The sequence below is a fragment of the Dromiciops gliroides genome, chromosome 2, assembly GCF_019393635.1.
Source record: "Dromiciops gliroides isolate mDroGli1 chromosome 2, mDroGli1.pri, whole genome shotgun sequence".
Taxonomy (NCBI): domain Eukaryota; kingdom Metazoa; phylum Chordata; class Mammalia; order Microbiotheria; family Microbiotheriidae; genus Dromiciops; species Dromiciops gliroides.
Window position 1 is genome coordinate 148,299,038 of NC_057862.1, and position 25,508 is coordinate 148,324,545.

At 43.5% G+C, this 25,508-nt stretch overlaps 1 protein-coding gene across 1 annotated transcript; it reads right to left on the bottom strand.

The window, feature by feature from the left end:
- Nucleotides 1-9,126: 9,126 nt before the first annotated feature.
- On the bottom strand, nucleotides 9,127-24,618 carry PIF1 (PIF1 5'-to-3' DNA helicase). The gene is made up of 12 exons (XM_043987724.1): nucleotides 24,193-24,618; nucleotides 22,795-22,930; nucleotides 22,426-22,551; nucleotides 21,630-21,783; nucleotides 21,330-21,444; nucleotides 20,517-20,623; nucleotides 15,775-15,914; nucleotides 12,599-12,705; nucleotides 11,430-11,517; nucleotides 11,052-11,197; nucleotides 10,295-10,471; nucleotides 9,127-9,768 (listed from the first exon to the last, which is right to left on the bottom strand). The coding sequence occupies exons 1-12, from the start codon at nucleotides 24,601-24,603 to the stop codon at nucleotides 9,709-9,711; spliced, it is 1,767 nt and encodes a 588-aa protein (XP_043843659.1). The 5' UTR covers nucleotides 24,604-24,618; the 3' UTR covers nucleotides 9,127-9,708.
- Nucleotides 24,619-25,508: the final 890 nt, after the last annotated feature.

Below are 25,508 nucleotides of genomic sequence, written 5' to 3' on the forward strand. Positions count from 1 at the left end.
ATTATTTTTGTTGTTTAGTCAGTCATGTCTGACTTTTTGTGACCCCTTTTGGGGTTTTCTTTTTTTTGGATGGGCAATGAGGGTTAAGTGACTTGCCCAGGGTCACACAGCTAGTTAAGTGTCAAGTGTCTGAGGCCAGACTTGAACTTAGGTCCTCCTGAATCCAGGGCTGGTGCTTTATCCACTGTGCCACCTAGCTGCCCCCATTTGGGGTTTTCTTGGCAAAGATACTGGAGTGGTTTGCCATTTCCTTCTCCAGCTCATTTTCCAGATGAGGAAACTGAGGCAAATAAGGTTAATTGACTTGCCCAGGGTCACACAACTAGTAAGTGTCTAAGGTGGATTTGAACTCAGATTCTCTTGACTCCAGGGCTGGCACTCTATCCACTGTACCACCTAGCTACCCTTCAAAGCAACAGTATAGTAGTCTATTTACTTAACCACAATACTTAGGTCTCAGGCATATAAATACAAAGAATTTACAAAGTAAATATGAAGTTATTGGGGGATGAAGTCCACAGAACAGTAGCGACTGAATGCTTAATATTAGTTGAATAAAGAAATCTGGGCTCAAGTGTGAGCAAATAGAAGTTATTGGCACCTCCAACCTCCAGCCAACTGATTGTGGTGGTGGGGCCATGCTCCAAGAGCTCTCCTGTAGTCTTTTTTTTGGGGGGGGGGCAATGAGGGGGTAAATGACTTGCCCAAGGTCACACAGGATAAGGCTGGTACCTTATCCACTGTGCCACTTAGCTGCCCCCTTGGAGATAGTGTCTTAAATGATCCCAAAGAAATCATCACTTCTGAGAAATTGTGGCTCTAATGAGCATTTGAGGCACTAGGAAAGGCAGGTGGGGGAGGGAGCTTTGGGTGGGAGGTAGGGCCATATATATGCTACATGTAAAACATATTTCATGTTTGAAATGTCATTCTTCCTCCATGGGCCTGAACAAAAGAATTGCTGTGTGAAGATTCCTCATCAAGGGAAAAATAAAGAATCCAAGAACCACAGAATGAAGAGGCATTAAGCTGAAATGTGTGGAGGATATGTGTGGTTCTTCTGAAGATGAGTGACATGACTGGCTATCGCAGGGACAGTGGGGCATGACCCATCTTCCCACCCTCTCATTGGTTAATGGGACCACAGCCTCCCAGGGACCTTGATCCCCACTTTGGAGACAACTTGTCTAAACCACACCATTTGAGAGCCCTTAGTTACATTCTATTTTATAGTCCATGTGTGCCTACGTGGCAGGCATCGAGGTACAATAATGGATAGAGAGCTGGGCATGGGGCCAAGACCACTTGGATTCAAACCCTGCCTGGGATCCATACTGATTGTGTGATCCTGGGCAAGTCACTTCACTTCTCAGTATTCTAGACAATTAAAAAACCTAGAAGGTGCAAAGAAGATCATCTTCTTTGATAACCTGTATTGTGTAGAGGGATTTTCCTCATTCAGAAATGAATAAAGTATTCGAGATATCAATGAAATTATCTATATACAAGAAATTACAAATCCACTCTTTAACCCCATCCCTGTGTGCATCTATCTCCCCAGTTATACTTTAAGTTCCTTGAAGACAAATATAGGGGTCTAGCACAGGGCAAGGCCCAAAGTTGGAACTCAATATATTTTGGATGATTGAGTGGGAAGTAGGTGATAAAAATAAAAACTTCAGAGAGGGGGGGCTCATGCTGGTAGGGCTTTTTTTCACTACTCCTCCCCCATCCATTTTGGCCCCTCTTCTCTTTCCCACCCCCCACCATGCCTAGTGCCCCTCCTGCCTGTCTTACGATGGGCCCCAGGATTTCGTTGGCAGTATCACCAACTGGTGATCATCGTGTGGTTTTTTTTCTTCTTCTTCCTCGGAGAAAACCAAGTCATCTTCAGCTTCAGTAGTTTTGAGTGCTGAAGAACTGTGGAAATAGGGACATAAGAACCCCCAGAAACTACTCAGAGATATCAAGTGACTTGTCATAGAATTAGTCATAGAATCAGGACCAGAACCCAGTTCTCCTAACTCCTGAGTCCAAGGCTCTTTCCATTGTGCCACACAGACTCTCTAGAAGGAGGAATAAAGGTGGGTTGACATTTTTAACCTACTACTCCTTCTATTCCCTACCTCGACTTATTCTCAGACACACATACACCAAACACTTTCAATAATACCCACTCACCACCATTGATATCTAAAGGGAGGAGGAGATCAGGGAAGAGGAAAAGGGAAGTGGTGGAGAAGGGGACAAAGGAGCCAGTGGCTAAGGAGAGGGGGGAGCAAAGTCCAAAAAGGTGTCTACAGATGGCATCTTCACCTGCTTAGATATGAACAGAACTAAAATTTCTCCAACCCCAAAGCACTTGATAAATGCTTTTTAATTCATTGATTCCTCCATTCCTCCATCCATCCACCCATCCTTCTCTGATTTTGTACTTTGAAGCAGAGCCCTGAGCAATGAGTAGCACTCCACCCTATCTCCAGGCTTAGAAGAGGAGTCAATTCCAGTCTTACGAGGTCTTCTTTGTGGTGATATAGGGAGAAGCTGCCCCTACAATCCTATAAACCTTTACCCTGACACCTTCCCATCCCTTCCCCTCTGCCCTGCGGTTTTAGAGACTGTGAAGTTTCATTTCCTGCTCCTACCCTCTGGACTCATGTTCTACCCTTCCCCTCAAATCTGATCTTCTGATGCTGTTGGCACTGTCCGTATAGGGCTCACTCACTTGTAAGAATCGGTTTCTTGGTTGCCTTGTAAAGTATGGAGCAGGTCTCTGGGGGAAGGAGTTTGATGTTTGGGGATCACTTGTTTCATCTGCCAGAACCCAGATAAGTGGGCATGGAGGAAAAGAAAGAGGGGAACCAAACAGGGATGAGGCCCAGGCCAAGCAGGATTCTATGTAAGCTTAGGGGAATTGATGTTTTTTGGGGTGGTTAGCCTTCATCTCCTGCTCCCCATTCCTTGGGTTCACCCCTCCCCCCAGGACTCCCCCCTACAACTAAAGAGGTTTGTGTGGTGGATAACACCTTTGAGTGGATGCCAGTCAAGGGCTTTCATTGTCCTTTCACTGTTGTCCTGGAAACAATTCAGGAAACAAACAGCCCAGGTGTTGAGAGGTAGGTGTTGTTAGTATGGTCTAGGAGTCTGGGGGTGGGTCTTACCGCTTGCTCCAGAGACATGATAAGCTCAAGCTCTCCTCCTCTCAGTGGCCTAGACAAAAGGTTTATAGTGATGGTGGTGGTGGTGGTGATGGTGATGATGGTAGTAGCTCTACATTTTGGTAATATTTTATAGTTACGAAGCATTTTTCTATACATCCATTCAGTCACCACAACAGAGGTTAAGAAACTTGCCCAGGGTCAGAGCAGTAACAGGGGCAATATGTGAGTGAGATTGGATCCCCTCTGAGGTCTCTTCCGGCTTTGAGATTCCATTCAGTGGTTCTGAACTCAGACATTTCCCCTTCCTTCCAGTTTTCAAGACTTGATGAAAAAGCCACGTAATCATCAGTGCAGCCATGAGGGGGCACCAGACTCCAACTAATTGCAATAGCCTGCTCTAGATTCATAGGCGCTGGTAAGCACTTAATGTTTTTTTTCTATCTATCTTGGGGTCATCTTTGACTCTTTTTTCACCTCTCACACCAAATCAGTTACCAGGTCCTTTCAGTTCTAGCTTCACTAAGTCTATTCAATCTGTTCTTTCCCTTCTATCATCACCACCCAAGTTCTGGTCCTCATCGTTCACTTCTGAGTTTCACATCATTGTCAGAATCATCTTTCTTACACATAGATATATGGTGTTTAGAGCTGTCTTTTGAGGCAGCTGGGTGCCGCAGTCAGTAGTTGGACTTGGAGTCAGGAAGATATGAAATCAAGTCTGGCCTCCAACACATACTAATTCACCTGTTTGCTTCAGTTTCCATAATGTAAAATGGGAAGAATGATAGCACCTACCTTACTTACAGGGTTCTAGTAGGGATTAAAAAGAAGTCAAGAGGGGCAGCTAGCTGGTACAGTGGATAAAGCACCGGCCCTGGATTCAGGAGGACCTGAGTTCAAATCTGATCTCAGACACTCAACACTTACTAGCTGTGTGACCCTGGGCAACTCACTTAACCCTCATTGCTCCACAACCCCCCCCCCAAAAACAAAACCCCCAATACAAAAAGAAGTCAAGAGCTTTGCAAATTTCAAAGTACTATATAAATGCTAGCTACTATTATATCCTATTCTATACTAGCTACTATTATATTAATTATATGTACTCAATTATATTATATACTATTTGATTATATTATGTAATAGCTATTCTATACTATTCTATGATATGATATACTAGCTACTATTATATGCTATTACTTTTATATATGTTGTTTAGTATTAGTATGTGAGCTCCTTGAGGATAGGAATTGTTTTTGCTTTCTCCTTGTGTCCCCCAGCACATATCACTGTGCCTATGGCCCATAGTACTTGATAAATTTTTGTTTATTGATTGATTAGCTGATGGACCTGGTGATGCCGTTCTACTGCTCAAATGTCTCAGTGGCTCCCTATTGGCTAACAAATAAATTCAAATGCCTTTGCTTGGAATTCAAAGCCCCCCCATACATTTTCAGTCCTTTGCTGTTACCTCCCTGCTCTAGCCAAATTGGTCTCTTTTATGGCTTTCCACTTCCACGTCTTTGCTCGTGCTGTTTCTTATGCCTATGATGCCTCTTCCCCTCTTGATCCACTGAAGTCTTATCCATCCTTCAAAACCCAATTCAAATGCCATAACCTTTGGAAATCTTTCTCTGATTCCCTTTGACCATTAAAACCTTTGACACCTGAACTAAAGGAAATTCAGAAGAAAACATAGAAAAGCATCACGGCTTTAAAAAGTAAAATAGTATTATACTTTTTTAATTAAAAAATTTTTTTAGGGGCAGCTAGGTGGTGCAGTGGATAAAGCACCGGCCTTGGATTCAGGAGTACCTGAGTTCAAATCTGGCCTCAGACACTTAACACTTACTAGCTGTGTGGCCCTGGGCAAGTCACTTAACCCCAATTGCCCTGCAAAAAAACAAAAATTTTTTTTAGTATTATACTTTAAGAGATTTACATTTTAATATAACCTCCTGGGGCCAGCTGGGTGGTGCAGTGGATAAAGCACCAGCCCTAGATTCAGGAAGACCTGAGTTAAAATCTGGTCTCAGATACTTGACACTTACTAGCTGTATGACCCTGGGAAAGTCACTTAACCCTCATTGCCCTGCACAAAAAAACCCCTCAAAACAAACAAAAACCCCCCTCCTTTTCTTTTCTATTTTATGGAAACCTTTGTTTTTGTTAAATTCAGTATAAAAAATAAAAATTTATGGAAACCTTCCTGCTAATTAAATTCAGGATAAAAAAGAATAATTTCAAAAAGCTTTTGATACCTTGACCTCAAATATTATTTTGTTCCTTCATAATTAACTTATAACTCATATTTAAATAGGACTTTAAGATGAGCAAAGGGCTTTCTTTCCTTACTACAATCCTCTAAGGGAGGTAATAACATTTATTTAGTGATTTAAGGTTTGCGAAGCACTTTATACATATTATCTCATTTTGTCCTCACAAAAATCCTGGGTGGTTGTTTTCAGTGGTGCCTGACTCTTCATGACCCAGCTTGGGGTTTTCTGAGTTGTTGTTGTTTGTGGGGCAATGAGGGTTAAGTGACTTGCCCAGGGTCACACAGCTAATACGTGTCAAGTGTCTGAGGCTGGATTTGAACTTAGGTCCTCCTGAATCCAGGGATGGTGCTTTATCCACTGCGCCACCTATTAGCCCCCCAACTTGAGGTTTTCTTGGCAAAGACACTAGAGTAGTTTGCCATTTCCTTCTCCAGGCCATTTTACTGATGAAAAAACTGAGGCAAACAGGGTTAAGTGATTTGCTCAGTGTCGCACAGCTAGTAAGTATCTGAACTCAGATGCTCAGATACTTATAGAAGGTGAGTTTTCCTGACTCCAGGCTTGGTACTCTACCTACTGTGTCACCTAGCTGCCCGCAATCTTGGGAGGTAGGTATTATTGTGATTCCCATTTTACAGATGAGGGAACTGAGACAGAGAGAAGTTAAACCACTTGCTCTGAGGTTAGACAACTGGCAGGTTTCTGAGGCATTTGAATTCAGGCCTTTGTGACTCCACACTACACCATCTAGCTGTTCTATAATACAAATATTCCCATTTTACTTCCATGCACAGTGTCTTGCATATCATGCTAAAAAAATGCTCTATCTATATAGCCACCAATCAGTCATCTGCCTAATGCTCTATCTATGCAACCATCCGTCTGTTCTATGCCAAAAGATACCTTCCTTCTTTGCCTCACGTTGATTTCTCATTTGGATAGTCAGCCCAGTCTCGTTTGAGAGATTATGAACCTCATTTAGGTTCTGATGTTCTGGGACTTGATGCAAACAGTATGGATTAATTAAAAAACAAGGACATTGGGGCAGCTAGGTGGTACAGTGAATAGAGCACCAGCCCTAGACTCAGGAGGCCCTGAGTTCAAATCCAGCCTCAGACACTTATTAGTTGTATGACCCTGGGTAAGTCACTTCACCCCAGTTGCTTCAAAAAGAAAAGAAAAATAAGAATATCTAGAGGACCTTCTTTTCAAGACAGACTCCTCCCATTTGCAGTCTGGGATGGACAGTCCTACACGATTATAACTGCAGTGATCATGACTTAATGCCTTTTGATTAGGCATCATGTCTGTTATATTTTTCAAGGAATCTCGTATAATTATGTAACTGTCATGGGATGTACCTTGATAGAGAAAAGCTTTTAAGGTGATATCTCTTCTCTCTCAAATCAAATTATTATTATTATTTTTTTTTACAGTTGATGATATATACAGAAGAATTTTGTCTTCCTTGAGTCAGTTGTGTTACAGAGAAACATTAACTTAGCTGTTGTTCCTCTAAATGTGAGTTCCTTATCCAGAGACCAACGAGCAGACATATGGCTGGAGGAACTGATTCATATCCATCTTGATATTCTCTCCATAAAAGAAACCAGAAGGAAAAAAAAAGGAAGTTGCAGCTGAATTGCAGGCTGGTTTATGTGTTTTCCTTGCAGAAGCAAATCAAGGAGTTGGTTTTTATTCCCATTTCGCAGATGAGAAAAACAAAGCCCTGGCAGTAATTGGTACCCATGATTACCCAGCAGGCAGGGGGTGTGGGGAGCAAAGCCTATCCTGAGGCATGGGGTTAGGGGTCAAGCTTGTCTTGTCAATAGTACAGCCAGGAGAAGAATGAAGCATGACCAACCTGGCCCATCTCTCCATGGAGGGACCATAGGAACTTACCAATGGGAGATGAGACCAAGAAGCTGGAAGGATGTTTCAGGGTGAGAAACTTGCTAAGATACAGTGGCAAAATCCAGAGAGTTGGCAGCATAGCTGGGAGATGTATTTGAACCTAGATCTCTGATCCAGGTCCAACATACTAGCTATAAAACTGTCACTTATCTGGTCAGTCTATCTATCTATCTATCTATCTATCTATCTATCTATCTATCTATCTATCTATCTATCTATCTATCTATCTATCTATCCATCCATCCCAGAATTCTTGGTGAGGAACTTTCCCCATCAACCTGGCATCCCACAATTTAGAGAATTGTTTGGGGACATTGAGAGGTTAAATACTAGCTCCATTTACCAGGTAACATTGTGTATCATTTCTCCCCTCCTACTATAAACTCCAATGAGGGCAGGGATCATATCTTATTTATACTTAGTATCTCCCTTAGCTATGCACATTGTAAGTGCTTGATAAATGTTTGCTGAATGAATGGAAAATGCCTTTATTTCTTACCCAGCATGATGCTGGGTGTATATTAGGTCTTCAACCTATTGGTCAATTGTCTAATTAACTAAAAGATAATGATGAGTCTTGCTCATGAAATCAAACCTCTTTTCTCCTAGAAGAAAGTTAGAGGACTAGGGTGTATCATATTCCAAATTTAATTCTTTGTATGCTGCAGTAATGATGGCTTCCCAGTTGTACATAATTATATATCTCTACTGGAGGCTCCGGGCTCCCTGGGCAGAAGTCACCTGGACCCTACCTCTCCTTAGTTCCTTCCCTTACAATGCTTTTATTGTATGAAGGATTATTCTGGTTCTGCTCCCTTCACTTTGCATCAGTTCATACCAGTCTTCCCTGGTTTTTCTGAATCCATTCCCTTCGTCATTTCTTATAGCACAATAATATTCCATTATGTTTACATACCATAATTTCTTCAGTTACTCCCCTATTGATGGGCATCCCCTTGGTTTCCAGTTCTTTGACATTGCAAAGAGAACTGCTATAAATATTTTCGTACATATGGATCCTTTTCTTCTTTCTCTGATCTTTTTGGGGCATAGGCCTAATACAGAGATTATCACTAGGTCAAAGGGTATGAACAATTTAGTGACTTTGGGGTATAGTTCCAAATTGCTTTCCAGAATATCTGCACGTATCACAGTTCCACTAATAGTACTTTAGTGTTCCCATTTTCTATTAACCCCTCCAACAATTGTCAATTTTCCAATCTTATGGGTGTGAAGTGGAACTCTGGAGTTGCTTAAATTTATATATATATTTTTAAAATTTAAAAAAAATTTTTATTTTTTGGTGAGGCAGTGAGGGTTAAGTGACTTGCCCAGGGTCACACAGCTAGAAAGTGTCAAGGGTCTGAGGCCGAATTTGAACTCAGGTCCTCCTGAATCCAGGGCTGGTGCTTTATCCGCTGTGCCATCTAGCTGCCCCCTAAATTTATATTTCTATAATTGTTGGTGATTTGGAGCATTTTTTTCATGTAGTTATAGATAGCTTGCATGTCTTCCTTTGAAAATTGGCAGTTTAGTGGATAAAGCACTGGGCCTTGAATAATTTCCTAATAGAATATCCCTTAATCCCCAGCAGTATAACCCATATACAACCTTACCAACTAAAGCAGGGGTTCTTAATCTCTTTTGTCTTGTAGTCCACTTTGGTGAGCCTACAGGCCCACTGTCAGAATAATGTTTTTAAATACATAAAATAAAACACATTACAGGATGATAAAGGAAATCAACTATATTGAAATACAGTCATGTGTATGTATTTACATATTTTAAAAACCAGTTCATGGGCCCCAGATTCAGAACCTCTGAACTTGAGCTTATTTGTGGCTCATAGGAGTGAGTGGGGGATAAGGAAGTTGAGTTACAGTGTACAAGGGGAAGAGAACCTCTTCCTCAGCTCCCAGCCCCTCCTGGGAATTATGGAAGTGAAAAGATCACAACCTCCATAGAAAGGTGTGATTTCTGATTAGAAGACAAAGTTATGGATACAGGACTAAAGTCCACGCTCCAGCAGCCAAGGAAGTAGGCTAAGGGCTCCACCTTGCTCAGAGAGAATGTTGAGGTAGTAGAAGACATAGTCCCCTGGCTCAGAGATGAACAAAAAGAGGGAGCATATTTTTGGAGAAGTCACACACATACCCCCAACCCCTGAGAATGAAAGGGAGGGAGAGACATATACAAAGACACACACGGTCCTTACAAGATCAAAGATCTAGGCCTGAAAGGGTCTTCAGAGGCCATTATTAAGTCCACTCCCCCTCATTTTATGGATGAGGAAGCTCCAAGGTTACACAGGAAGTGTGAGAATTAGGATTTTCTGATCTTTTGGGGGCTGGGTCTCAGGTGTCAGGGTCCATATTCTCCTGTTCTGAATCCTTTTCGTCCTCATCCAGATAAGCCTGGGACAGAGATGGGCAGATTTATTGAGCATGTTAGCATTCAGTACCTCTTCCCTGTCCCTGGCACCCTTCTCCAGAGTCACTGCAGCCCCCTCCTCTACTCATTCAATATTACCCCTCTTAGGGGCAGCTAGATGGCGCAGTGGATAGAGCACCAGTCCTGGAGTCAGGAGTACCTGAGTTCAAATCCAGCCTCAGACACTTAACACTTACGAGCTGTGTGACCCTGGGCAAGTCACTTAACCCCAATTGCCTCACTAAAAAAAAAAAAAATTACCCCTCTTGCTTCCCTGGGGGTCACCTGGCTGATATTTCCTAGGTTATCCAGTAAGGTGATCTCCAGATAGTCACTTCCATAATCCTACATTTGCATGGCATTTTTGGACCATTACCTTCTTTTCCTGCAAAGCTGATTCACTACCAGTCCTTTCCTTCTGGCTGTTGCCCCAGGCACCCAACCAGCCTTCCAGAGCATTCCCTTCCTTCGGTTTATCCATCCACCCACCTACCCACCCAACCCAGTCACCTGCTCCTGTAGAGAGGCATAGAACTTCAGCACCCGGGGATCACACCGTACCACAGAGGGATCAAAATCCAGCACTCGCAAACCCTGAAGGCTTCGGGCCCTCGAGAGGGCCACGTAGGCCTGGCCACTCTCAAACACTCGGGCCAGTGAAATCTCCACACAGTCAAGAGTCATGCCCTAGAATGTGGGAGGCAAACACCTGGGTCACCTGCAACTTCAGGGCTTCCCAAAGGCCCTGAAGAAAAGTTGCTTCCTAAAGACTGAAGGGAAGAAAGGTGGGAGGTAGTACAGGGAACAAAAACTGGGATCTGGGTGAGAGGGAAGAGAGAAATACAGATTTAGCATCTTACAGAGAGAAAGCTCTAGAAGGGACAATGACTCCTTAAAGACCAGACAGAGGCTGGGGACCATAGAAACCATACTGGTGAAAGCTGAATTTGTTGCCCTGAAGTTATAGGTTTGGGAGCAGGGGAAGCAGGAAGGTAGAGGTGCCAATGCCAGAAGAGATTCAACAGCCACCCTAGTGGCCTAGCAATGCTCTGAAGTATTTGGTCCCAGGGAAGGAGGATGGAGTCTAAGACAGGAAGCTTGCTCTGTGCTCCTGAGAAGCAAGGATATATTCTGTGGGTTCTGAAAACTTTATATCCTTAAAGACACCGACCCTCCTGCTTCCCCTTCCACAACTTCCCCTTCTTCCACCTTCCACTCTGGCTCAGGTTTCATCCTGTGCATCCTTCACCCTTTCCCTTGTTCTCACCTGACTCTTGTGAATAGATAGAGCCCAGGCTAACCGGAGGGGCAGCTGTTGTCTGGTGAGGAGCTGACCACCAGGGCCATGAACAGTCCATCGCTCGGTCCGGACAACCTCTGTGATTCCACACAGGAATTTCACCCTAGGAAGCCCTGGTGGGGGTGGGCAGGGAGTGAAGAAGAGAAAAACAGCCAATGAAAACTCAGATCTAAGAAGAGTGGATTCAAGCAATGAAGACCTAATATCAAAGAATCAGGAGCCTGGCAACTTGTCCGGGGTGACCTCACCCCAGAAACCTCATCCCGTCCTACTGTTCCCAGCTCTTCTTTCCTAGGAACTGTGGGTTCTCCCTCATTCTAGGCCTGCTTCTTCCCCCAGTCTTACCTCTACCATCTGCTTCAAATCCAACCACGACTCCTCGTGCCCCATTTACCAGGCCCTGAGAGACTGCCAAGTTCTTCACCAGCATCACCTGGTGATAAGATCAGAAGTTTGTAGAATTATACACCTAGAGCTGGAAGGGACCTCAGATAGGGGCACAATGGAAAGACCCTTACTGATATCTTGGTACTCATCCCCTCACCTCGAACAGCCCTCAATCCTTCTCTGTTAGGAGTAGGAAGGGGGCCACTGTGTTGAAATAGAAACAATACAAGGCATCCCAGATATTGTAAGGCCTAAGCTCCAGAATTCTGGGTTTATAGCTAACAGGACTGGCGGGGCTTAGAAATGGAGGAAGCAAAAAGGACCCACATGTACAAAAAGATTTATAGCTGCTCTCTTTGTGGTAGTAAAGAATTGGAAATTCAGGGGATGCCCATCCATTGGGGAATGGTTAAACAAGTTGTAGCATATGAATGTAATGGAATACTATTGTGATAAGTGGGTGGATTTCAGAAAAATGTGGAAAGACTTACATGAATTAATGCTGAGTGAAATGAGCAGAATCAAGAGAACATTGTATACAGTTTCAACAACATAGTGGGATGATCAACTGTAATAGACTTAACTCTTCTCAGCAATACAAGACAATGCCAAAAGACTTATGGTGGAAAATGCCTTCCACATCCAGAAAAAGTTCTGTGGAATCTGAATGCAGACTGAAGCATACTATTTTCACTTTTGTTGTTGCTTTTTTGTTATTCTTGTTTATTCTTTCTTGCATTTTTTTTCTTTTTGTTCTGATCCTTCTCTTACAACATGACTAATGTGGAAATATGTTTGACATGATTGTAATGTATAACCTATATCAGATTGCTTGTTGGCTTCAGGAGGGGGGAGAGAAAGGAGGGTGGGAGAAAAATTTGGAACTCAAAAAAAAAATCTTTACATGTAATTGGGAAAAAAATTAAAAATAATAAAGTTTATTTTACTTAAAAAAAAAAAAAGAACAGAGGAGGCTGGACAAGATTTGGGAAGTGTGAACAGGCAATTTAGGGAGGACCATCTTCAGAGAGCCAGACACTAGAAATAGTCCTGCTGGAAGAATCAGCCCCAGGAGCTGGGACTTAACCCTGCCCTTCCAAGTCCTATGGTCCCACCTTCCAACTCACCTGAGCCCCCAGCTTTAGCTGTAGGAGGTGACTCACAGGACACTGGGAATCGAGGGTCCTGACCATATCAGGGTCACTATCCACAGCCTCATAGCTGTAGATTTGGCCTGGGAGAACATAACATAATATGATAAGCATTTAAAAGAATTTCCCATGTGAAAAGTTGAGGAAGATACTCAATTTAGACAAGACATTTATCTACTCTCATGGAGTTTATAAACTGAGAATGAATGGGATTCAGGAGGCAAAGGGGAAAGGGATGGTTGCAATTCATTTGGTCATTCATTCAATAAGTACTTTTTTTGGGGGAGGCAAACAGGGTTAAGTGACTTGCCCAGGGTCACACAGTAAGTAAGTGTCCGAGGCCAAATTTAACTCGGGTCCTCCTGACTCTAGGGCCCGTGCTCTATTCACTGAGCCATCTAGCTGTTCTCCCTACCAAGTACTTATTAAATATCTACTGTGTACAGACGATGTGTTAGACCCTGGACTCAGATATGGGTGTTAAGATTTGCAGTTTACACACTGACACATGATCCCTACCCTCAAAGAGCTTACCATGTAAAGAAGAGAGGGCAGTGGCTCTGTAGGCTCTGTAGTTAGAGCGCTGAGTCTGAAGTCGGGAAGACTTGAGTTCAAATCTGATCTCAGATACTTACTAAATGTATGACCCTGAGCAAGTCACCTAACCCTGGTTTCCTCATCTTCCAGAGGTCTTATGAGGATCAAATGAGATAATAACTATATAAATGTTAGATATTTTAATTATTGTTTTATGACACAGGATTGGAGATGATTCCATAGAAAAGATAATAAAAGCTAACATTTATATAGTACTTTAAGGTTTGCAAAGGCTATATATATATATGTGTGTGTGTGTATGTATATATATATACATACGTGTATGTATATGCACAGAGATGTATGCACTCATATACATGTATACATTATGTATATATATAGGTACATGCACATATAACCACATATAAAATCTCATTTGAGCCTCATAAAAATCCTGTGAAATAAGGGCTATTAATAACCCATCTTACAAATGAGGAAACTGAGACTGAGAGATATTGCTGTTTGTCCTTCATTTTTTGTTTGTTTTTTTTTGCAGGGCAATGAGGGTTAAATGACTTGCCCATGGTCACATAGCTAGTAAGTGTCAAGTGTCTTGAGGCTGGATTTGAACTCAGGTCCTCCTAAATCCAGGGCTGGTGCTTTATCCACTGCGCCACCTAGCTCCCCCTTAGTCCTTTGTTTTTGAAGAGGACCAGTGACATCACAGGGTGATGTCTTGACTTGTGCATGAATTGGATTTAAGTGAAGCAGAGTCACATAAAGTCTTCAACCTTCCTCTCTCTTCCAGAGACATTAAAGTCCAGTGGCAGTACAAAAGTGAGGATGACTGGTATCTTCAATGTCTGACCAAGCTCTAAACCACCTTCATGGTTGCTGGAACAAATTGTTCTCATGCACCCCTTCTGTCAGGGAAAGCCTTCACGTGCTTGGGGTAGACATCCCCCTAACTCACCAACAGCATTGAGGGAGTACTAGGAAAGTAGAGAGAGAAGGCAGAGAATTCTGAAGGTGGAATGACCGAAGAAGAAACCAGCTCAAGAGCTAGAGCTTAGAAGATGGTAATTGCCACTGAGGAAAATGGCATAGTAGGATCAAGCATTATTGCCCTCCCTGGTCTACTGATCTCTTCTGGCTTGAATTTTACTATTCAATATTCATTTAATTTAATATGTTAAAATGCAAGCTCCTCAGAGACACCACACATAGTCTTCACGGCCAAGAATGCCTGAGTGTGAGGAGAGGGCAGAGGGGCCAGGGCTGGCCAGTGAGGATTCAGTCCTGGAGCCTGGAGTTCAAGTCATTTATCAGATACTTTCCTGAGAGCAGTTTTCATAGGGGGAGGCAGAGTTAAGTGGATGCTACATATCTGTATAGGGGTGAGGCAAAGTGCTGCCAAGTGAGGAGGAGGAACAAGAATGGCAATGGGAGAGATTCAAAAGCAAAGGTCTCCAAAGGCTGGCTCTGGTGATCCAAACCCTGGGATCGTCTGTCCCCTCAAATATTTTTTTTGGTGAGTCAGTTGGGATTAAGTGACTTGCCCAGGGTCTAGTAAGTGTTAAGTGTCTGAGGCCGGATTTGAACTCAGGTCCTCCTGACTCCAGGGCAGGCTCTCTATCCACTGCTCTAACCTAGCTGCCCCTGTCCCCTCAAATATTAACCAACGCCCAAGTCCTAGACCTACACACAAAAGGAATCATCCCATGGAGCTGGTATGGGGATGGGCTTATGTCCTAGGCCCTTCCAGCAGGATATGTGCTCTGAGAAATACACGACCAGAGGCTCTTGGCTGATCCCTTGGTCCCAGAGTGGGAAGGGGAGGAAACTGGAGAAGAGGGATGTATCAAAGAAGGTGGCAACTGAGCCAAGAACAGCTGCCCACTTGGTGGACTGAGGAGAGATAGTGATGGCTTCCTCCACTTTGTTGAAATGCAGCCAGTGTCCAAGAGATTAATTGACTTGCTTCTAGCCATACAGTTCTGTTTGAGGCAGTATTGGAACTCAAGTCAAGGGCTCCACTCCACCAAAAAATCAGTATAAGTGAGGGCCACCTCCTTTCCTTTTGTTAAGGAGATAGAACTCTGGGTGTGTTTGTATGTATGCACACATAAACTCTCATATACACATTCATATTATCTTTTTTTTTTCTTTTTTCCCCCAGGGTAATGTAGGTTAAATGACTTGCCCAGGGTTACAGTGTCAAGTGTCTAAGGCTGGATTTGAACTCAGGTCCTCCTGAATCCAAGGCTTTATCCACTGTGCCACCTAGCTGCCCAACATTCATATTATCTTACTTGATTTTCCCAACAACCCTTTGGGGTAGGTGGTGTTAATATCCCCATTTTATAGATGAGGGAACTAAAGATAAGATAGGTTAAATGGCTTGTCCAGAGCCATATAGCAGTAATCATCTGAGGCAGGATTAAAACTCAGGTCTTCCTGATTCTACTATTTTATTTTACTATTTTAGCCATTACAATCTCTATTAGGGAAGGCCTGCAGTCTTCAGCCCCAAGTCTCTGGAATGATTTTCTTCCCTCCCTACCTCCTCTCCACCATCACCTTCTTTTCAATGACCATTTCCAGTCCCTCCTCACCAGGCAGCTGCTGCAGCCTCCGCTCATTGGTCAATGCCACATCATCCTGGTGGGTACAGAGTCTTGTGGCCAAGATTCCATCTCGCTCCACTTTGTGTTTGGCCGTGGCCTTTAGCTGCTGGGTCACCTCATCTGAGCACCTGAGGAAGGGAGAATGGGGTGTTAGGGTAGACAATGCCTCACTTTCCCTAATCTACCAGGGACCACACTACACCCAGGCTCCCTAGAGAACCCTCAGGAAAACTAGGTGGGATGGCGATGATATCAGTATATGAAAATGTTGTCTCTGTGTGTGTGTGTGTGTGTGTGTGTGTGTGTGTGTGTGTGTATGTGTGTGTGTAAGAGACAGAGACAGACACAAGAGAGAGAAAAGTTCCTGTCTGTCTTCCAGGTTCCATACATAGGGATTATTTTAGACTCCTCCCTTTCCTGAACCTTTCATGTCTGGTCAGTTACATGTCTGGTCAGTTTCTCTTGGTTCCCTTTGCCCCCACCCTACTAGGCCTTTCTTACCATATGCCTTAACTATTGTCTTCAGCTTAATGACAGAACCTCACTCTAGCCTCTGATGCATCCTTTGACTTCTGCCAGAATAGTCTTTCGTATAGGAGAGTTATGGTCATGTCATTTCTCCGCTCAATACATTTGCAGTGGCTCACTATTACTGCCCCTTTGCCCCGACCCAAAAGTTCAGGCTCCTCTGCCTGACATTCAAGAGGCTAAACAAACTGGTATGCGACTGTAAATGGAATACTACTGGACAAGTGTGATGAGTACAGAGAATATGGAAAGATCCATGTGAACTGATTCACAGTGAAGTCAGCAGAGCCAAGGAAAAAATATACACAGAAATGACAACATAATGAACCAACAACCAGAAAACAATAAAATGTGGATTTTGCAAAGTTACAAGAAATGCATGGCTCCAAATAAGAGATATGAGAAGAGAGGCAGCTAGGTGGCACAGTGGATAAAGCACAGGGCCTGGATTCAGGAGGACCTGAGTTCAAATCTGACCTCAGACACTTGACACTTACTAGCTGTGTGACCCTGGGCAAGTCACTTAACCCCCATTGCCCCACAAAAAAAAAAAAGAAAGAGATATGAGAAGATACCCCCAACTCTGCTGTTTTGCAGAGGTAGGAGCTCCATGGGGGTCAAAGATTGAATCCATTTTCCAGATTTTTTTGATATATTGATCAGTATTCCTTTCTTTTTCTTCTTTTCTCTTTAAAAAATATTATTTGTTAATAAAAGCATGTTGGCTGACTGATTGATGATAGATCCTCCCACCTAAGTTATTTCCTGTCTCTAGAAATGCTTTCCCTCTTTTATCCATTTCCCTATATCCTCCTCCATCCTTTAAGGTTTAGGCCCTGGCCTGCTTCCATCATGAAGACTTCCCTGATTACCACTTAGCATCATGGCATAGTGAATAGGGGGCTGGAGGCAATGGAGTCAGGGAGACCTGGAGACCTGATTTCACATTCTTCTGATCCAACCCTTACTTCCTTCGTGACCCTGGGCAAGTCACATAACCATTGTGAAGCCCTTGTTTCCTGATCTATAGAACGAAGATAATAATCCCTACACTAGCTACCTCATAGGGTTGTGACAGGGCTAAAATGAACCTGTAAAATGCACCACAAACTTTAAGGTGAAATATAAATGTCACTTGTTGTTATGATTTCCTCCCAGGGTTATCCTAAGGAAATGGATTTGTGAACTGTAAGGGGCTATAGGAATATGAGCTATGATTCTACAATCATAGAATGAGAGTGGGAAGTCCAACCCCTTCATTTTACAGATGGGGTAGCTGAGATTCAGACTAGAAAGTATATTACGTTTCTGAAGTAGGATTTGAACCCATGTCTTCCTGACTTCAAATCTAACACCCTCCAACTACTCTCTACTACCTCTTTCTTGCTCTAGGCCATATCCAACTTTCCCTTATCTAACTTTCTATAGGATTTATACACTAAACCAGATAATTTTATATTGGATTTCTTATTGGTTGGCAGTATTCTCTCTCATAGTTCCAAATGTTTCCCATGTCTTGTACCCCTAGTTACAATGTAGTTGCTGTGGTTTATACATTTTCAGTCAGGTGTTCTTAACCTGGGGACAGTGACTCTTTTTTTTTTAATGTTTTGATAACTGTTTCATTATAATTGGTTTATCTTGTAATTCTTTGTATTTTATTTTACACATTTAAAAATATTATTCTGAGATGGCATCCACAGGGTTCACCAGCCTGCCGGAGGAGTATGTGATGTAAAAGAAGTTGAGGACCCCTGTTCTGGGGCAATGGTCATGCTTTCCACTCTTTTTGCCTCTTTCTTCCTGCTCCCCCCCATCCTTGCCCCCAGTTATCTTGCTCTGTGCTGAACATATAAAAAACTCTCAATAAAAATTATTAGTTGATTTTGAGCTGCTAAAAAAGTTTCCTTCAAAATGTTTCTTATCATGACATATGGATATGATGAATACTAGTAGAAATGATGAAAGGGATGATTTCACAAAAAACCTGGGAAGATTTGTATGAACTGATGCAGAATGAAGTGAGCAGAACCAGGCAAACATTGTAAACAGTAAGAGGATATTGTAGGGGGCAGCTAGGTGGCACAGTGGATAAAGCTTCGACTCTGGATTCAGGAGGACCTGAATTCAAATTCAAATCTGGCCTCAGGCACTGATACTTACTAGCTTTGTGACCCTGGGCAAGTCACTTAACCCTCATTGCCCCACAAAAAAAAAAAAAAGAGAAAGAGAGAGAATATTGTAAATATAGTCACCTATGAAAAACTTAGTAACTAATCAATACAATGATCCAGCACAACTCCAAAGGCCTCGTGGTAAAACATACTATCTATGGTGGACTCAGAATGCAGATTGAAGCATATTTTTTTTCCTTTTTAAAATTTTCTTGCTTTCCACCCCCCCCCCCCAATCCCACCCCCATCCTAGAACATGGCTAATGTGGATAATTCATATGTACAATTGGTATTGTATTTCTTGCCTTCTCAGTGGGTTGGGCAAGGGGTAGAGGGAGGGAGAGAATAATAATTTTTTAAAAAATCATAAAAGTATTTTATTATTTTCTAGTTATATGTAGAGATATTTTTCAACATTTGTGTGTGGTTTTTTGTTGTTTTTTTTTTTTTGGTGAGGCAATTGGGGTTAAGTGACTTGCCCAGGCTTACACAGCTAGTAAGTGTCAAGTGTCTGAGGTCAGACTTGAACTCAGGTCCTCCTGAATCCAGGGCCAGTGCTCTATCCACTGTACCACCTAGCTGCCCCTCAACATTTGTTTTTATAAGATTTCTAGTTTCAAATTTTTCTCCCTCCCTCCCCTCTCTTCCCTCTCCCCAAGACAGCAAGCAATCTGATATAGGTTATATATGTACAATCACATTGAATATATTTCTGCATTAGTCATGCTGTGAAAGGAGAATTACAGCAAAAGGGAAAAAACTCAAAAAATAAAAAAAAAAATAAAAATGGTATGGTTCAATCTGCATCTAGATGCCACAGTTCTTTTTTTCTGGATTTGGAGAACATTTCCCATCATGAGTCCTTTGGAACTATCTTGGACCATTGTATTGCTGAGAAGAGTCAAGTCTATCACAGTTGATTAACACACAATGTTTTTGATATTGTGTACAATGTTCTCCTGGTTCTGCTCATCTCACTCAGCATCAGTTCATGTAAGTATTTCCAGGTTTCTCTAAAATCTGCCTGCTCATCATTTTTTACAGCACAATAGTATTCCATTACATTCATATATCACAACTTGTTCAGCCATTCCCCAATTGATGGGCATCCCCTCAATGTCCAATTCCTTGCCACCACAAAAAAGAGCAGCTATAAATATTTTTGTACACGTGGGTCCTTTTCCCTTTTTTATGATCTCTTTGGGAAAAAGACCTAATAGTGGTATTGCTGGGTCAAAGGGTATGCACAGTGAGAGAATAATTTTTTAAAAGTTTCCTATCTACTCTTTCACTTTCAGAGACATTATGGGGTAGATAGAATGTTGGTCTTAAAGTCAAGATCTCACTCAGTTCAAAACCTGTCTTATATACTTACTACCCTTAATAGCTGTGTGACCATGGATAAGTCACTTAATTTCTTGGGTCCTCAGTTTCCTTATTTACAAAACAAGGGAGTTAGACTAGACAGCCTCTAAGGCCTCTTCTAGCTTTAAGCTGTGATTTTATAATCTCTTCCTTACCATACACCTGTTCAATAGTTCATGCCCTCATCACTGTCATTGGCCTTGGACCTTAACTCCCTCACTCTCATCTTTTTCTCTCTTTGGACCTATGCCACCCCACTGCATAATTAATCTTCCCTTACCACCACTTAGCTTATATTGCCCTTCTGATAAGAAAACTTCAGTGGCTCCTATTTCTTACCCTATGAAATCTAATTCCCCTGTGGAATTAGGGTGTTTCTCCTACTCCTACATCGATCTGATCCCAGAACCAACTAGCAATATTGGCACCTGGGGCAAGCAGCAGGAAATGGGCCCTTAAATCAACTTTGTGATTTCTCATACAAACCATAGCAAGCAGCATACAGCAACTTCACTTTCCTTTTCTCCTTCTCCATCTTCTCCCTATAAATCTAATCAGTCATTACCTTCTACTGGTCCGTCTTTATGCTGATCACAATCACAGGACTACATCAGGTTCCAGCCATGTGTAAAACATCAGACGAAAAACAAAACTTGGGCTCACCTGCCTAGTCGCACAGCCTGTAACAGTGAGATAAAAGTCTGGTCTGTCTGTCTCCACACCTCAGTCAGTTCCATGGTCAACTGGATACATTTCCTCCAGCTTTTAGCCTGGTAAGGGGACAGAGACAGAGACAGAGACAGAGACAGAGAGATAGAAAGACAGAGAGACAGAGACGGAAAAAGACAGAGGGAGGGCAAGAGAGGAAGAGACAGACAGAATCAGAAAGACGGAGGGAGGGAAAGGGAGGGGAGAGAGAGGGAGAGTCAAAAAGTGGGGAAGAATTCTACCCTTTTTTGCATAGATGGGGGACTGTGGATGTAGAACACTGTATACACTGTCAGACTTGGTTGATGCTTAGTTTTTCTGAAGTGTTTTTTTTTCTTTCTTATTCTTTGTACTGATGAAATGCTAGGTAGGGAGTAGAGAAGGGTGATATTTGGAAATAAAAGTAATATATATATTTTTTTAAAGTGAGGCAATTGGGGTTAAGTGACTTGCCCAGGGTCACACAGCTAGTAAGTGTTAAGTGTCTGAGGCCGGATTTGAACTCAGGTCCTCCTGACTCCAGGGCTGGTGCTCTATCCACTGCGCCACCTAGCTCCCCCTAAAAGTAATGTTTTAAAAAGATATCAATAAAAAACGGAATAGGGCAAATGACTTTGAGTAGGGGAGGGCAATCTCATTGCCCAGGTGGGACAGATACTTAAGTAAGGAAGGGGAGACTCTAGTTTGGTAAGGAGAGAGGGGAATGAGGGGAATGAGGGGAATGTGATTTTACTGGAGGAGGGAAGGGCAAGGTTGTGGGGCAGACACCTGAAAGCAGAATTGGGGAGGCTGGTTGTTCTTGGTCACTGGTGGCAACTGCAGGAAGTCTCCACAAATGATGAGCTGAATCCCCCCAAAGGGCTTGTCCTGCTGTCTAACTGCCCTGGAAAGGAAAAGGAAAAGATGGGAAGGGGCAATGGTTCAGGAGCCTGGATGGGTCTGGATGCTCTTCCAAGACTCACCAGCTGCCTAGGGTTTGGGGAAGGGGCTCTTGGGTCGGACCCTTCTCTCCCCAACCTGCCACTTTCCCCCTCGGCCATGCTGTCCCTCCCACTCCAGCACACTAACCTGGCCACTGCTTCTAGCTTGTCAAACAGACTTGCCTCTACCATTGAGACTTCATCGATGACAAGCCGCTGACAGCTCAGCCAACTCTGCCGGATGCTGGGTCTCTGTGCCAGAGCCACACACTGGGCAAGAGGGGCCTTTCCTGAACCAATTCCTGGTCAAAGGCAGGGTCTCAGCTTAGTCCTCTGAAGGGATTGACCTCCCCACCTGGAGAGCCTCACCTGTCTTTGCCTAGAGCCAGCCTTGTTAGGCCCCACCCCCATCCTTCAGGCTACAGAGAGCCTGGCTCCAAGAGGCCAGCTTTGGAAGGCACCTCAGAGGACATCTAGACCAACCCCTTCCTTCATGGATGAGGAAACTGAGGCCTAGGGAAGATAAATAACTTGTTTAAGGTCAAACACAGATAATAAGTGTCAAAGGTGGGATTTGAACCCAGCTCTTCCGACTGTGGGTTCCAGAGCCTGGTGTCTTTTCTACTTTTACTTGAAGATTCTACCTATTCTACCTAATTCTAAATATCTTTTTTTTTTTTTTGGTGGAGCAATGAGGGTTAAGTGACTTGCCCAGGGTCACATAGCTAGTTAAGTGTCAAGTGTCTGAGGCTGGATTTGAACTTAGGTCCTCCTGAATCCAGAGCCGGTGCTCTATCCACTTCACCACCTAGCTGCCCCCTTTTTAAAAAAAAAATTTTTTTTTCTTCTACCTGAATTCTAATACCCTGACCCACCTGGAAACCTAGTTTTTCAGCTGTGCCCCAGCATTGCTCCTTCCCAGGCCCCGAGTCCCTACTACAAACCTGCAAAAGCATGAAGGGTGGTCCCCCCAATGTGACAGGCAGCCACTCCGGTGCTAGCTGTGACTACTGTGCCCTTTGGGGGAAGGGAACCAAGGATCCTCTTCAGCAGGTAGGACTTCCCTGTCCCTGGAGAGGGGCCAGAAAAGTTAGGGAAATATCAAGTGACCCTCAAAGATCCCCATCACTTCCCTCCTTACGCCTAGTACCCATTTCCTTTTAAAATTTTTAAAAATTCAATTTTATTTTATTTTTGGTTCTGAATTCTCTCCCCATCACCTGTCCCTCTGCTATGCATTGAGAAAGCAAGAAAAGCAAAACAAATCCCCACATTAGCCTTCTCATCTCCTTTTAACCCCACGTGCTCCCCACCTGCACTTCCAGTGAAGAAGATGCTCTTGCCCCTCAGGGCAGCACTTAGCACCTGGGCCTGCTCCTGGGACAGCTGGGGCTTGGGGGAGGGAAGCTGGAGCCGATGCCTGGGCACCATCTTCTTGGGAGAAGATGCCTACAAAGCAGAAAGTAAGGACTATTCCAGGATCAGAAGAGCTTTCTGAGGGCCAAGGAATCCTTGGGAAGAATGTTGGATGCAGAGACAAAGGACGCAGGTTCAAAACTTAGCTCTGCCTTGCACGTGCTGTATGGTCTTAAGTGACTTACTTCCCTTCCCTGAGCCCCCAATTTCTTCATCTGAAAAATGGGCAAGGGGGTCATAGAGTAGGATTAGCTAGACGAGGATAGAATGTAAACTCCTTGAGGCCAAGGCCTTTTCTTTTTTGTCTTTGTATATCTAGCATCTCGCACAGTTCCTGGAACATAATAAAAGGTTATTGATTAATCAAATAATTTCTGAGGTCCCTTCTAGCTCTAGATCCTGTTCCTACAATCTCCATTCCTTCATAACCTTATTAATTTTTCAGTTTTCCCCTAATCTTATGCTGATAATAACAGATTTTATTGGGGGAGGCATATAGGAGAGTCATATAGACCTGTGATTTCATCTACATAGAGAACTTGCAATGAAGAAGCTCCCTCCACTAATATAGATTTGTAAATGTTCTATAACCAGGCACCAAAGAAATAAAGTGACTTGCTCGTGGTTATACACTAGGAGGGGTTGGAAGGAGGACTTAAACCCACCCAGGTCTTTCTGACTCTAAGGCCTAGCTATCTATTGACTATACTATGTTGCCTTTCAATTACCACCATAATGACAATGTAACTGTCTTACACATATACCTCTTAAAAAAATTCTGAACTTGACAAAGACTAAATAAAATGGTCATTTTCAAAATGGAACAGAAAAAGGAATTTGTTCATGAAACTGCACACCTCTATTATCTTTTTTACTTTTTTTTTTTTGCAGGGCAATGAGGGTTAAGTGACTTGCCGAGGGTCACACAGCTAGTAAGTGTCAAGTGTCTGAGGCTGGATTTGAACTCAGGTCCTCCTGAATCCAGGGCTGGTGCTTTATCCACTGTGCCACCTAGCTGCCTCCATATACTTTAAAAAACAACAACAACAACAACTTTTCCCCCAGTTATATACCATAACCACTTTCACATATCATTATCTTGTCAGTCCCTTACAATAACCATGTGAAATTGCTAGGGAAGGTAAAGATTGTTCCCTTGTTACAGGTGAGAAAACTGAAGTCCAAGGTCACACAGCAACTAGCTTAGATGCCAGCTACTGTCCGGATTTGTTGTTGGAATGGTTCCTATATCACCTTCCCATATCCCTGCACCCAGACCACTACCATTCTGCAGCCCCTGGCTCAGTCCTCACCTTGCCAGACTGGTCTCTGTCCAGGGTGCATGGCCGCTTCACAGGGGTCGTGTCCTGACTTCCAGTGGTCGACACGGGTTGCACATTCTCTGGTTGGATAGGACTGATGGTATAGAAGGCCTGAGGTCGGGGGCCAAGCAGCCGGGATCGGAAAGGGGCCGGCCCAGGGCCAGGGGCAGTAGCCAGTTTAAGGCGCAGGGTCCGTAGGAAGCGCCGCAGCCTGTCAGGTGGGCAGTCAGACAGCAGTAGCTGGATGGCGCCTGAACTAAGGCCAGAGTCAGAGTCAGGGCTGAGCCTTAGGGCACTGCGGCCAACAGCCGCAAATCGGGTAAAAAGTCTGGCAGTGCGAAGTGGAAAGCAGCGGGACCGACCGGTTCCCTCAAGACGCAGCATCAACTCTCTGCGCTCATTTCGGCCCAAGCTGAGCTCAGCATCTTTGATGGCCTGCCGCCTCCTGGGTTGTCCGCCTGGGCTCAGCTCTTCTAGGGCCACTCGGCAATGAAGCGCTGAGTTGTCTGGCTCTTCTGACTCCGAGAGCATCTGTTAAAGGGGTACACAAATCTGGCTCAGGCAGATATGGGGAAGACACGGGAAGGACAACGTCCGGCGAAAAGGGTCTTAGCATCCTCGATGTTGGACAGTTTCACGTAGAGATGTACATGTTGAATTTAAACCAAAAGGACTTGTCAGAGGCAAAAAAAAAAAAAAAAAGGAAGGAAGACAAAAGCAAAAACCCCAAACCAAACAAAAGGAAGGTGGGAGATGGAGGATGTCACCTGAGCACACGAGGGGAGGGGCAAGCAGAAGAAATAGAGGATCTGTCTTCTCTGAACACGAATTGGGTATGGGATATAGTATAAGAATTGACTGAGGTTAGAATCTAGAGCCAGAACTCTAATCCTCATCATTTTGGGAAGAGAGATGAAGCAAGAGATGGGTGATACAGTTTAGTCTTTCTTTTTTTTTTTTTTTTTAGTGAGGCAATTGGGGTTAAGTGACTTGCCCAGGGTCACACAGCTAGTAAGCGTTTAGTGTCTAAGGCTGGATTTGAACTCAGGTCCTCCTGACTCCAGGGCCGGTGCTCTATCCACTGCGCCACCTAGCTGCCCCTGGGTGATACAGTTTAATCATATTCAACAAACATTTAGCATGGTACAGTGGAAGGGGAGATGGCCTGAGAGTCAGCATTCTAATCCCATTTACTATTCATGTGGCTTGGAGGCAAGACTGTTAACCTCACATAATCATAGGATTTGAGTTGGAAGGTACCTCAGTTGTCATTTGGTCCAACTCATAAC

What these genes read in the sequence shown, in the direction of transcription:
- PIF1 (XM_043987724.1), bottom strand. Translation starts at nt 24,603, where the DNA reads ATGCTGCGTCTTGAGGGAACCGGTCGGTCCCGCTGCTTTCCACTTCGC. An exon ending in CTCCCCAATTCTGCTTTCAG is followed by an intron (nt 20,624 to 21,329) that starts GTGTCTGCCCCA and finishes TCCCCTTACCAG; the next exon opens with GCTAAAAGCTGGAGGAAATG. An exon ending in CAGGCTGTGCGACTAGGCAG is followed by an intron (nt 15,915 to 20,516) that starts GTGAGCCCAAGT and finishes TCCCTTCCTCAG; the next exon opens with GTGCTCAGATGAGGTGACCC.